At 38.8% G+C, this 13,012-nt stretch overlaps 1 protein-coding gene across 1 annotated transcript; it reads right to left on the bottom strand.

Annotated features, from left to right (window-relative positions):
• Positions 1-6,581: 6,581 nt before the first annotated feature.
• Positions 6,582-12,029, bottom strand: riok2 (RIO kinase 2 (yeast)). Its single transcript, XM_058071794.2, has 10 exons — positions 11,852-12,029; positions 11,291-11,429; positions 11,043-11,159; positions 9,537-9,712; positions 9,346-9,434; positions 9,068-9,259; positions 8,892-8,984; positions 7,938-8,399; positions 7,586-7,685; positions 6,582-7,452 (listed from the first exon to the last, which is right to left on the bottom strand). Exons 1-10 carry the CDS (start codon positions 11,915-11,917, stop codon positions 7,291-7,293), a joined length of 1,596 nt encoding a protein of 531 aa, XP_057927777.2. The 5' UTR covers positions 11,918-12,029; the 3' UTR covers positions 6,582-7,290.
• Between the last annotated feature and the right edge of the window lie 983 nt (positions 12,030-13,012).

Genomic DNA, 13,012 nt, shown 5'->3' with positions numbered 1-13,012 from the left:
TCTTTTTTCTCATTTTTTTCAGTCATGTCATTTTTCGAATAGCACAATAGTGAAAAAATTCACAATAGTAAGCAAATTACTATTGTTACTATTGTTACAATAGATTACAATATTGTTACTATTGTAATCCGATGTAATCAGTAATTGTAATCCGATTACTGAAGTAATCAGATTACATTAGTAATAATTTTCTAGACAAACTTCTCATCTCTGTGGGAAATTAGTTTTTCCGTTGGATGTTTAGTTTTGGCTTTATCTTCGTCAGAAGGAGGTGTGCGCATGACTGAAATCCACCTTGGCTCTCACTCTAATGCTAGAGCGTTGGAGGCTGAAAGAAATTTTTTTTTTGCAAAAACTTTTCCTCCTGGCCACACCGTTTTAGCTGGAACCTATTTCTTTTGGTGAAAACATAGGAACCAATGAGGCAACAAGAAAAATTCGAAAAATTGGAAAAATGACATGACTGAAAAAATGAGAAAAAAGACAAAAACGGGAAAAATTAGAAAAAGGCCTTTTCAAGGCCTGGTCAAGGCATTTTCAAGGCCTTTTCAAGGCCTGATCAAGGCCTGGTCAAGGCCTTTTCAAGGCCTGGTCAAGGCCTGTAATCCGATTACAAAAGTAATCTGATTACAAAAGTAATCTGATTACAAAAGTAATCTGATTACTATTGTAATCTGATTACAAAAGTAATCTGATTACTTCAGTGATCGGATTACAATTACTGATTACAGACTCCTCAGAGTAAAACCTCCTGGCACTCCCCTGTAAGACCAAGTTCCGAACCTGGGGAGACAAAGCCTTCTCTATCGCTGCCCCCACTCTCACTCTTCACTCCGTGCTTGCCCTGACCTTCCCACCTTCAAAAAAAAACTCAAAACCCACCTCTTTAAATCTGTTTTTAATGTCGAACCTTTTATATCTGACTGCTGTGCCCCGCCCCGCTTTTTAACTGTGTATTAACCAATGAATGTTGTATTTTGGTGTGTCTTTCATTCTGTTTACTTGTTCTATTCAACTTTTCAAGGCCTGGTCACCTGGTCAAGGCCTTTTCAAGGCCTTTTCAAGGCCTGGTCAAGGCCTTTTCAAGGCCTTTTCAAGGCCTTTTCAAGGCCTGGTCAAGACCTGGTCAAGGCCTTTTCAAGGCCTGGTCAAGGCCTTTTCAAGGCCTGGTCAAGGCCTTTTCAAGGACTTTTCAAGGCCTGGTCAAGGCCTTTTCAAGGCATGGTCAAGGCCTTTTCAAGGCATGGTCAAGGCCTTTTCAAGGCCTTTTCAAGGCCTTTTCAAGGCCTGGTCAAGGCTTTTTCAAGGCCTGGTCAAGGCCTTTTCAAGGCATTTTCAAGGCCTGGTCAAGGCCTGGTCAAGGCCTGGTCAAGGCCTTTTCAAGGCCTGGTCAAGGCCTTTTCAAGGCCTGGTCAAGGCCTTTTGAAGGCCTGGTCAAGGCCTTTTCAAGGCCTTTTCAAGGCCTGGTCAAGGCCTTTTCAAGGCCTGGTCAAGGCATTTTCAAGGCCTTTTCAAGGCCTGCTCAAGGCCTGGTCAAGGCTTTTTCAAGGCCCGGTCAAGGCCTTTTCAAGGCATTTTCAAGGCCTGGTCAAGGTGTTTTCAAGGCCTGGTCAATGCATTTTCAAGGCCTGGTCAAGGCCTTTTCAAGGCCTGGTCAAGGCCTTTTCAAGGCCTGGTCAAGGCCTTTTCAAGGACTTTTCAAGGCCTGGTCAAGGCCTTTTCAAGGCATGGTCAAGGCCTTTTCAAGGACTTTTCAAGGCCTTTTCAAGGCCTTTTCAAGGCCTGGTCAAGGCCTTTTCAAGGCCTTTTCAAGGCCTGGTCAAGGCTTTTTCAAGGCCTGGTCAAGGCCTGGTCAAGGTGTTTTCAAGGCCTGGTCAATGCATTTTCAAGGCCTGGTCAAGGCCTGGTCAAGGCCTTTTCAAGACATGGTCAAGGCCTTTCAAGGCCTTTTCAAGGCCTTTTCCAGGCCTTTTCAAGGCCTGGTCAAGGCCTTTTCAAGGCCTTTTCAAGGCCTGGTCAAGGTGTTTTCAAGGCCTGGTCAATGCATTTTCAAGGCCTGGTCAAGGCCTGGTCAAGGCCTTGAAAAGGCCTGGTCAAGGCCTTTTCAAGGCCTTTTTAAGGCCTGGTCAAGGCCTGGTCAAGGCCTTTTCAAGGCCTGGTCAAGGCATTTTCAAGGCATTTTCAAGGTCTGGCCAAGGCCTGGTCAAGGCCTTTTCAAGGCCTGGTCAAGGCCTTTTCAAGGCATTGTCAAGGCCTGGTCAAGGTGTTTTCAAGGCCTGGTCAAGGCCTGGTCAAGGCCTTTTCAAGGCCTGGTCAAGGCCTTTTGTCATCCGATTACAAAAGTAATCTGATTACTATTGTAATCTGAGTACAAAAGTAATCTAATTACAAAAGTAATCTGATTACTATTGTAATCAGATTACATTTGTAATCAGATTACAATAGTAATCAGATTACTTTTGTAATCAGATTACAATAGTAATCAGATTACTTTTGTAATCAGATTACAATAGTAATCAGATTACAATAGTAATCGGATTACTTTTGTAATCAGATTACAATAGTAATCAGATTACTTTTGTAATTAGATTACTTTTGTAATCAGATTACCTTTGTAATCAGATTACTTTTGTAATCAGATTACTTTTGTAATCAGATTACTTTTGTAATCTGATTACAAAAGTAATCAGATTACTATTGTAATCTGATTACTATTGTAATACAATAGTAATTTGATTACTATTGTAATCTCTTTGCATTAGTAATTTGATTACTTTGTAATCTGATTACTTTAGTATTTTTTTCAATTTGTCTTGTTTTTCTTTTTTTTGTCTTTCTTTCTCATTTTTCCCGTTTTTGTCTTTTTTCTCATTTTTTCAGTTATTGTTACGATTGTTACAATAGATTACAATATTGTTACTATTGTAATCTGATATAATCAGTAATTGTAATCCGATTACTGAAGTAAACAGATCACAATAGTAATCTGAAAAGTAATCTGGTCAAAAGTAATCTAATTACTATTGTAATCTGATTACAAAAATAATCTGATTACTATTTTAATCTGATTACAAAAGTAATTTGATTACAAAAGTAATTTTTTTCAATTTTTCTTGTTTTTCATTTTTTTTCTCTTTTTCCTCATTTTTTCCGTTTTTGACTTTTTTCTCATTTTTTTACCGAAGTAATCAGATTACAAAGGTAATCAAATTACTATTGTAATCTGATTTCCTCAGTAATCGGATTACAATAGTAATTTGATTACTATTGTAATCTGTTTGCATTAGTAATTTGATTACTTTGTAATCTGATTACTTTCGTATTTTTTTTCAATTTGTCTTGTTTTTCATTTTTTTCTCTTTTTTTCTCATTTTTCCCGTTTTTGTCTTTTTTCTCATTTTTTTCAGTCATGTCATTTTTCGAATTTCACAATAGTAAAAAATTCACAATAGTAATCAAATTACTATTGTTACTATTGTTACAATAGATTACAATATTGTTACTATTGTAATCTGATATAACCGGTAATTGTAATCCGATTACTGAAGTAAACAGATCACAATAGTAATCTGATTACTATTGTAATCTGATTACTGAAGTACAAATAAAGGCATATCTTAAGTAATCAAATTACTATTGTAATCCGATTACTGAGGTAATCGGATTACAATAGTAATTTGATTACTATTGTATTCTGTTTGCATTAGTAATTTGATTACGTTTGTATTCTGATTACTTCAGTAATTTTTTTTCAATTTTTCTTGTTTTATTTTTTTCTCTTTATTTTCCTAATTTGTCCCGTTTTTGTCTTGTTTTCTTTTTTTCAGTCATGTCATTTTTCGAATTTCACAATAGTAAAACAATTCACAATAGTAATCAAATTACTATTGTTACAATTGTAACTATGGCTCATTTTCTAGACAAACTTCTCATCTCTGTGGCAAATTAGTTTTTCCGTTGGATGTTTAGTTTTGGCTTTATCTTCGTCAGAAGGAGGTGTGCGCATGGCTGAAATCCACCTTGGCTCTCACTCTAATGCTAGAGCATTGGAGGCTGAAAGAAAAAAATTTTTTGCAAAAACTTTTCCTCCTGGCCACACCGTTTTAGCTAGAACCTATTTCTTTTGGTGAAAACATAGGAATCTCTGCCCCCTTTCCAAAAATGTCCCTCTTATGGCTGAGAGATGTACGGATTGCCTTTTGTGGCCCCTAGAACCGACAAAAGCCAAAAAATTCTCCCATTGACAAAAGGCCATCTTTTGTTTCTCCAACTCTTTAATTGTCTATGTTCTCAACTCGGCCTCTTGCGGTCATTTCTCAACCGATTCGCAAAACGAGCAGATCTATGCGGAGCCTCAACCCTTGGGCCACTCACGGTCATCCTGTGGTGTCAATATCTCGAATCGTTTGGCCGCAAGTAGCTTCTGTTCAACTTGAGGCATTCAGGCTTTTCAGTGATTTGTGCTCATTCATTGTCAATATGGCCGCCACCTGCTGCAGTAGAATGTTTAACCCTTTTCTCCTCTTCCTCCCAGGCACTCCCTTTTAAAACGACCGTGTGTTGTCATGTGCGATGACAATGATTCCCTTCCCGGCTGATACCATAGATCTCATGTATCTGGGAGATTTTAAAACTTCTATCTTTCTAATTAAGCACCTCAAATGACTGGCGTATGAAAATATCAACATTTTCATAGATCCATCATACAGCATTAAGCTGCCCTTTAAGTACTACATGACAATGCAAGTGCTGCGTGCAATTGTAAAACAACACGACATCATGTGCAGACACCACAGGAGAGCATGGCCATATTCACTACATTGCTAGGTGCTAGCATGCTAATTGCTAGCATGTTAGCATTTAAGCTAATTTATTTGGCTTTCTCTGTCCTTGTGTGAGTTTTTGTGTATCGGCGTATCCAAGTGGGGCTCCTGGCATTTACCTGAGCCAGTGGAGCTTCAGCAGCTGTCACCCACAGCTCACCTCAGGGATGTTTCCTGAGTCACTGGGACAAGTTGATCTTTGCAAAGATCACCTCAGCCCCACAGGCTCCAATGAGACAAAAGGATTACCTCAAGTGGGCTTCGCTTCTATACTGATGGTCCCCAAGGAGAAGTCTAGTTTGTGTCAGTACACAATAAATCTCACATTTGTGTTGCTTACAAAAACAGATTTCTACATATATAAGCCTAAGTCTATGTCATAAAATGCACATCAAATGCACAAAAATAAGTTACACAGAAAGATTTTTAAAACGTTTCATAAAATAAATATTTAATTAAAGAAAAATATTTAAATAGTACACAATAGAATAGAATAGAACATGTAACAGAGCATGTAACATAGATAAAAGATAAAAACCACAAAAGTCTTCCTCTTTGTGTGTCATAATTCCTTTGTCACACACGTTGTCGGTCTCTCTCTATTTCAGTGTGCTCTGTGTCCTCATCTTCATCTGGCAATACTCCAAAACCTGTTGATGACACTGTTTTTTCTGCTCGACGCTGAAAGGATATCCCAACAGACTTAAACAAAAGTTGCACACACAGCCAAATCCATTACCTTCAACTCAAAAATGGCTGGTTTTCAATCATGGAAGATTGCGATGACCAGGTTGGCACTGTGCGCCCAACGCGATCGCTGCACAAATCCTTATGCGTACCCTCTTTGCAATCTTGGCGGTATATTTATGATGTTTGATTGAATCACATTTGATTTTAGCATAAATTTTGCTTGTTAGTGGTTACTCAACGAGATCGACAAGGTTAGCAAACACAGAGAAAGGTGGCTTCTCTGCATTTTTTTGGTTGTTTCCTGAACTTTTTTTTTTTGCCATTATGATGATCATAGTAATAACATTTTTGCAAAAACTTATTTGAACAATTAGTAGTAGTTCTGAAATATACAAGATAGTAGTAGAAGTAATGTTCCTTCCCAGAACACACAGTACATTTTGTTCTTTGAGTTGAATTGATTGAGAAATTGCATTGTTATTACATGCTGGTAAGAAAAGGAGATCAAAATAATCTTGTCTAGTCATTAGTTTTGTTTGTCAGACTGAACCAGGCTTGTTTTGTAATTAAAATAAGAGCCATGCATCTAGAGTGAACAGCCTGAAATGATTGCACTCTGCTCCCTTTATAGCGGCTCACATCCAACACTATTCAACGTGTAATAGCTTCTCCAGCAGCATGAAACATTTCCACGGCCGATATCAACCATCTTCTTGATAGACGTGCTCCCATAGAGATGCTCACTTGAATAAGTGTGCGCAATAAAAGAGAGGCCATAAAGGAAAAAAACACACGTGGAGACCATACAAAGGAGAGAACAAATACAACGATCATCCAAAAACACATAACATTTAGAAGCTGCTATTGTTTTTCTAGGGGCCGTGAACTGTGCAGCATGCAGCTTTATCAGCTGAACATACAACACATGATACTTGTTTTTAAAAATGTACTCACCACTACCTGGCCTGGTGACGCATTCACAAAATCTTGTCCAAAACTGTAACACCACCCATCTCAAGAGTACAAAGATACAATCCCTCGCTGCATTGTAAAAGACTCGAAAGTCAGCAGAAGTCAGACCTCAGACTGTAAAAAATGCAATGGGATGCCACTTAAAGTAGTATTTGCACATGATGAAGCACTGTGCAACACATAAAAACACTTTAATGCAGGTATCTTTAAGGTTTTCTAATCTTTAGACAAATGGTGAATGACTGATGGCCAATTAGTTGCTAAGTCCCACCCGTGCCCCTTCAATGACATTTACCTTGATGGCAGTCATGTTTACCCATTTTACAGACAATTCTTTCATCCTAATCCACAGGTGCCTCAAATATATATAATACAGTCCACTTGTCTCATTCACTGGTTTATCAAAGTTAATGTTGTTAATGTTGGAATTCACTTGCTTTCTCAATGCCTGCAACAAAAAGCACCCAACCAACTGCCAGACTGGCTTTTTCTCTGTATCTTTGATTGTCACACTAAAGATATGAGAATAAATAGTAGACAATTTACAATATGGTTCTGGAGCACGTTTATTTCTTCATGCTTGTGTTGTAAGGATTTGGAGTATGGGTGGATGTGAAATTTCAACCCTTTCATCTTAAATTCTATTGATGATCTTGTGGCGTAGCTACCGATTCCATCATGACATAGTATAAGATCCAATAATGAGTAAAAAGTAATAATATTTTGAATACAAATACAGTTTGTTTCATGTTCTTTTTCCACAGTAGAAAACAGTGGGTATGGCATATGAGTACCAGATGAACATTCACCCCCAGAAGGCGTCGCTTTCCAGGCTATACTTGATGTTAATTTGATTCTCTCTCCTGGATTTGGTCACCAGGTTGGCTTCTCCTTTTTGCAGACGTCTCCTCAACACCGACTTCTGTTGTTTGGTGAGCTGCCTTCGCACCTTCTGACGAACCACCTCCTGCAACACACACACACACACACACAACACAAGCAGGTTACTACACAACAACATGATGTGATATGACTAGACAAACCTACGCACACAACTGACCCTGTCTGGACGACAGTTTTGTGTATGTTTGTCTACTTACTGGTGGGATGGTTGAGCAGCTTCCTGTGCTACCCACTGTGGCCTCACTGTCAGTCCTCCTCCTCCTGTGCTCAGCTATGTGTAGAAGGCTGTCTGAGTCTCTGCAAGATGAAAACACATGTACAAAAGATTACTGTTGAGGCACATTATAATTATTGTTTGTCTTTTGGTATGTAGTGAATAGAGCTCATCCCTATAGTAAATATGTCAAAAGTGACAAAAAAAAGTGGAGGTGAAGCTGTCAAAAAATTATTTGTAATGGCACAACAGAAGAGTACTAGTGATGAAGATCTTAGAACCCAAATACAATTCATCACGACATAGGAAAGTCAACCTTTCACCGTCTTCAGTACCTGAAAGGTTTAAACTCTTTGTTGGATGGAGACAGGTCAGACAGTTCTGGAAACTCATCCTCCAGCTCTTCTTCCGAGACATTCACTGTCTTGTCATTGGTTCTTGCTTCAGGAGCCATGTCGTCTTCCTTACGATTTTCATTCATCTCCTCCTTGCCTCCCGTTTCATTCGCTTCCTCTTCTGCCTCCCGCATGTCATCGCTAACCTTCAGGCCCTCGAGTTCCAGCACTGCCTTATTGTATTCTGTCACGTCCACACTCTGCTCTTCTTGCTTTACTTCCTCACAGGTCTCCTCTTCATTGCCATCCTCTTCATCATCATCCTCTTCATCATCATCATCATCATCATCATCATCATCTTCCTCTCCTTCAGGTCCAGTTGGATGGAGCAATGCAGCATCTTCTTCTAGATCTTTGGTGAAGCCACTTGCCGAGACCTCAACATCGAGAGAATATGAACGTCTGCAAAAATGAACACATAATTTTATCTCCAGACTTTATATTTAAATCAAACATTTGCTGTGTGTGTGTGTATATATACACGCATGTATATGTATGTATATATATATATATATATATATACACACACACACACACACACACACATATATAAATATATACACACAGTTAAATACTTCAAAAAGTATCAAATTATTATAAGCATTGAATGACTGAATGAGTACGTAATGATATTGATTAAACTAGCATCTTAATATTGCCCTACAATAAAAAGTTGGAACTTTGAAATGTAGTGCTGTTATGAGCACACATCAACACACCAATTGCAGGTTTTAAAAGGGTCTCTTAAAGATGCCAGTTTATGCTGATGTTAATTTTTATTTGAAAATGTACATACACTATGAGTCAAAAACTTTCACATTAATAGCATGAGGAAGTGTATCCACACTTTTGACTGGTGTATGACTGTGTATAATCTATCAACAAACCCATTACCTGATATCTTTGAAGGTTGGGAAGAGCTCACTCTCGAAATTATATCGTTTTGCAAAGAATTCTCGAATACATCTGACATCACGGTCAAAATACCTACAACAATCAGAGGAAGTATTATACAAAGTATATGGCATTTGAGATGTTTAATAGTGTTCAATGTTCAAATAGGCATCTACCATTCAGCATTAGTGTGAGAGGTGGACACCATCTGAGGGAAGTCAATCATAGTTATGTGGTCCTGGTCATCTAGCATCAGATTGAACTCGTTAAAATCTCCATGAATCAGGCCGTGATTTGCCAGTTTGACGATGAGCTCCATGAACTCGCTGTAGAGGGCAGGCGGATCTTGCAGATCATGCACCTGACACCTAATAGGAGGATGAAAACCACTTAAATCACAGTCTGTAGCAAGTGAAGCCAATTCAACTACGAAATACAATGTTTTGTTCCATACAGTGGATATCCATTGATGAGCTCCATCACTACTGCATGTCTGTTATAGTCCACAGGCTTTGGTACAGGGAAGCCTCTGTCATAAAGTGCCTAGGGGAAGAGTATGTTGACACAAAAGACACATCACATTAAGCTACACTTCTACTTGACACTGGTGAATAACTACTATAAACATGGCTTGGTGTCTATTACCTTCATGTAGGCAAACTCTTTCATAGCAGAAAGGCGAGAGAGGTAGAGCCAAGACATGTTTTTCCTGTGCTTGTGGTAATCTCTCTTATTCTTTAGGTTCCTGAAGGACGTGCGACCCAATCTGTGAAGCTTCAGAGCGTATTGTTCCCCATCTGGACTTGCCACAATATAAATATCTAAAAAAGTCAAGAAACACATGTGCATGAAAAGTCTGTATCAGCTTAGCTTGGTACACCTGCATTCATCACTTACAAAGAAAAGTAATATCTCGTTTATTGCAGTTGATCATTGATTGATCAAGTCCAGTGCCTGTGTGTTTCACCGAACACTAAAGTAACATTACTGACACCTAGTGAATACTACATGCCACAATTTGAATGCGTCTTCTATTTGTATCTTACTTCATTTAGCAATTTTATATGCTTCAAAATGCTTACTTTAGGCAGACAATACTGTGAATATGCAATAGGTTGTATTCAACCAGAAAACATGAGGATTTGTTTTTTAATTTTTGAAAAATGTTTTTTTGACGAAATTCAAAGTGTGATTTGTGCGGGATGACTTAATACCCAATTATGATTGACACTGTGTGAGAGGCAATTATTAAACATTATATATATTGTTGAGGTTGTTGTTTGCAGCTCCATTTCTAATATATTGAGTACCGTATTACAACATACCTTATTGAGCAAAATTAAGATGAACAAAATATTTACCAAAATGACAGTAGAAATCAAAACTGACAATATTTTTTGCAAAGGCAGACTTTGATACCTTGTGCAGCTACACCTAATGTGTGCTTCATCTTTAAAAGTGCCTACCGTTGTATTTAGGGAGCTGTTGATGTAGTTGGAGGCTAATATGTACAGCTGTTGCCAACACTGCTTTAATGTCAACGTTGTCAATTCAGTCCCATGGTGTTCGTAGGAGTTTCATTCAGTGAACGCCGGGCTGAGGTTAAATGCATGTCGTGTTATGTGTGTGCGCTCTCTCCGAACACGCACACACATACAGAACGAATTGAAGCAGCCGTGTCTATCAGTGGTCTTCAGCGTGCACAACACAAACTTTAATGATGAGAGAAATGTTTTATATATCGTACTAAATTGTGTCAGTGTGATGTGTTTGTGTGTGTCTCACTGCGGAGGAGCAGTCATCACATCGATGCTCGATAAAACTTTAACTACGACAGTAATGTTTTGCACATGGCTGAATATTTAGTCCTTTTAAAGTTGATAATGCAGTTTAAATGTGTGTTTAAGAAAGCTGAATCCTACTGTGTTCAGTGTTTACATTTCAATAAATATTTGTTTAAAACTTGAGACCTGTAATATTTGTTATCATTGTCATTTTTTCATGTAAATTGAGGGAGCAAAAGCAGTATCAGCCACAAATATCGGCCTAAGCAAAATCAGCCATAAGCTAAGGGTGATGGGAAAAAATCGGTATCGGCCTGAAAAAAACCCATATTGGTCGATCCCTACTTCATACGTGTACTATGTTTACCTGACTCTTTTCCTACTCCCATCTGATTTCCAACTGAAGCAATCACATCTCTCGAGGACAAGGTCTTCAAGGCTAGGTAGTCATATCCTCCATAATTCAACTTGTAGCCCTGCACATCTGATGAAAAAACAACCACATATTACATTAGTGCAACAACAGATTACACCTTCTTGGGATCATCAATCAGCCTTAGGGCTGAATTTACCTAACTAGGGCTGAAATGTATGCGGTAACACCGTCAAGCTTACTTCTAGTACGTTCGTAGACCACAAGTTTGTGTTTGACGAGCTCTCGGAGGACCTTGTTGCAACCGCCATGTTTGAGGCTTGCAATGGCAGAGAGGAGACTCACAGGAACAATCTCATGATTCTTCATCCCCATCTCAACCTACATGAACATACATTAAAAAGTAGAGAACAGTTGGTAGGTATTTTTGTAATTCAGTTAGGCTGACACTATCCGTGATAGTTGTCCATATATTTGATATTGCTTTGTAGGCTCCTGCCAAGATTATATTTCATTGAGTAGTCACGATACACTGATCAGCTTTAGGTACATATAATGAGGTCCAACACAAGAACTGAAACATTCTGCTCGGTTTGGTTTACAATAACATTTAGGTAATAGTTTTTACCGTCGATAATGCATAATATCATCATTCGACTCAGTCACTTTGCACTATAAACATGAACACAAGTGTAGCATCTGTAACAACCATTATTAACGCGTTGATCTACTTGCCGACAACAACTGTTAGCCGCAGCTAACAACTTAGCTAGGATACAGCCGACAAGAAAAATATACCTTACCGCCGTGAGCACCCGGAAGTCATCCCGAGACAGGTATCTCAACAACACTACATTCAGTTTCCCCATATTCCAAACAGCTATTTAACAATTACTGAATTGTACGTAATATGTTAAAATAATGTCCACATTTTTGGTAAACACATGGGTATACCGGAAGTGGGAGCGGATATGACGTGTTATGGGGCGGCGATTGACGTCTCCCAAGAAAATGATTACGTATTTTATTATTCATTCATTCATTTTCTACCGCTTTTCCTCATACTGTACTTTAATTTAGTTTGGGAACGTAATTTTAAAATTATTGCAGACCAATCCGTAGTGTAGGGGAAACTCCACTGTGTAGGCGTCTGACTGAAACACAAGTAGCAAAAAACAAACAAACAAAAAATAATACTGTGAATCTCCGTGCAAGTGACTAATTATAACCCAGAGGAAACAGTGTTCAATAATTATTATTCATTCAGTCATTTTTTACCGCTTATCCTCACAAGGGTCGCGGGGTCTTCCGGCGAGAGGCGGGGTACACTCTGGACTGGTCGCCAGCCAATCACAGGGCACATATAGACAAACAACTACAGTGAAGAAAATAAGTATTTGAACACCCTGCTATTTTGCTATTTCTCCCACTTAGAAATCATGGAGGGGTCTGAAATTTTCATCGTAGGTGCATGTCCACTGTGAGAGAGATAAACTAAAAAGAAAAATCCAGAAATCACAATGCATGATTTTTTAACAATTTATTTGTGTGATACAGCTGCAAATAAGTATTTGAACACCTGAGAAAATGAATGTTAATATTTGGTACAGTAGCCTTTGTTTGCTATTACAGAGGTCAAACGTTTCCTGTAGTTTTTCACCAGGTTTGCACACACTGCAGGAGGGATCTTGGCCCACTCCTCCACACAGATCTTCTCTAGATCAGTCAGGTTTCTGGGCTGTCGCTGAGAAACACGGGGTTTGAGCTCCCTCCAAAGATTTTCGATTGGGTTCAGGTCTGGAGACTGGCTGGGCCATGCTAGAACCTTGATATGCTTCTTACGGAGCCACTCCTTGGTTTTCCTGGCTGTGTGCTTCGGGTCGTTGTCGTGTTGGAAGACCCAGCCACGACCCATCTTCAATGCTCTGACAGAGGGAAGGAGGTTGTTCCCCAAAGTCTCACAA

This window comes from Doryrhamphus excisus, linkage group LG3 (assembly GCF_037039965.1).
Source record: "Doryrhamphus excisus strain RoL-2023G ecotype Guam linkage group LG3, RoL_Dexc_Guam_v1.1, whole genome shotgun sequence".
Classification (NCBI taxonomy): domain Eukaryota; kingdom Metazoa; phylum Chordata; class Actinopteri; order Syngnathiformes; family Syngnathidae; genus Doryrhamphus; species Doryrhamphus excisus.
This window is presented reverse-complemented; position numbering and strand designations above follow the sequence as displayed.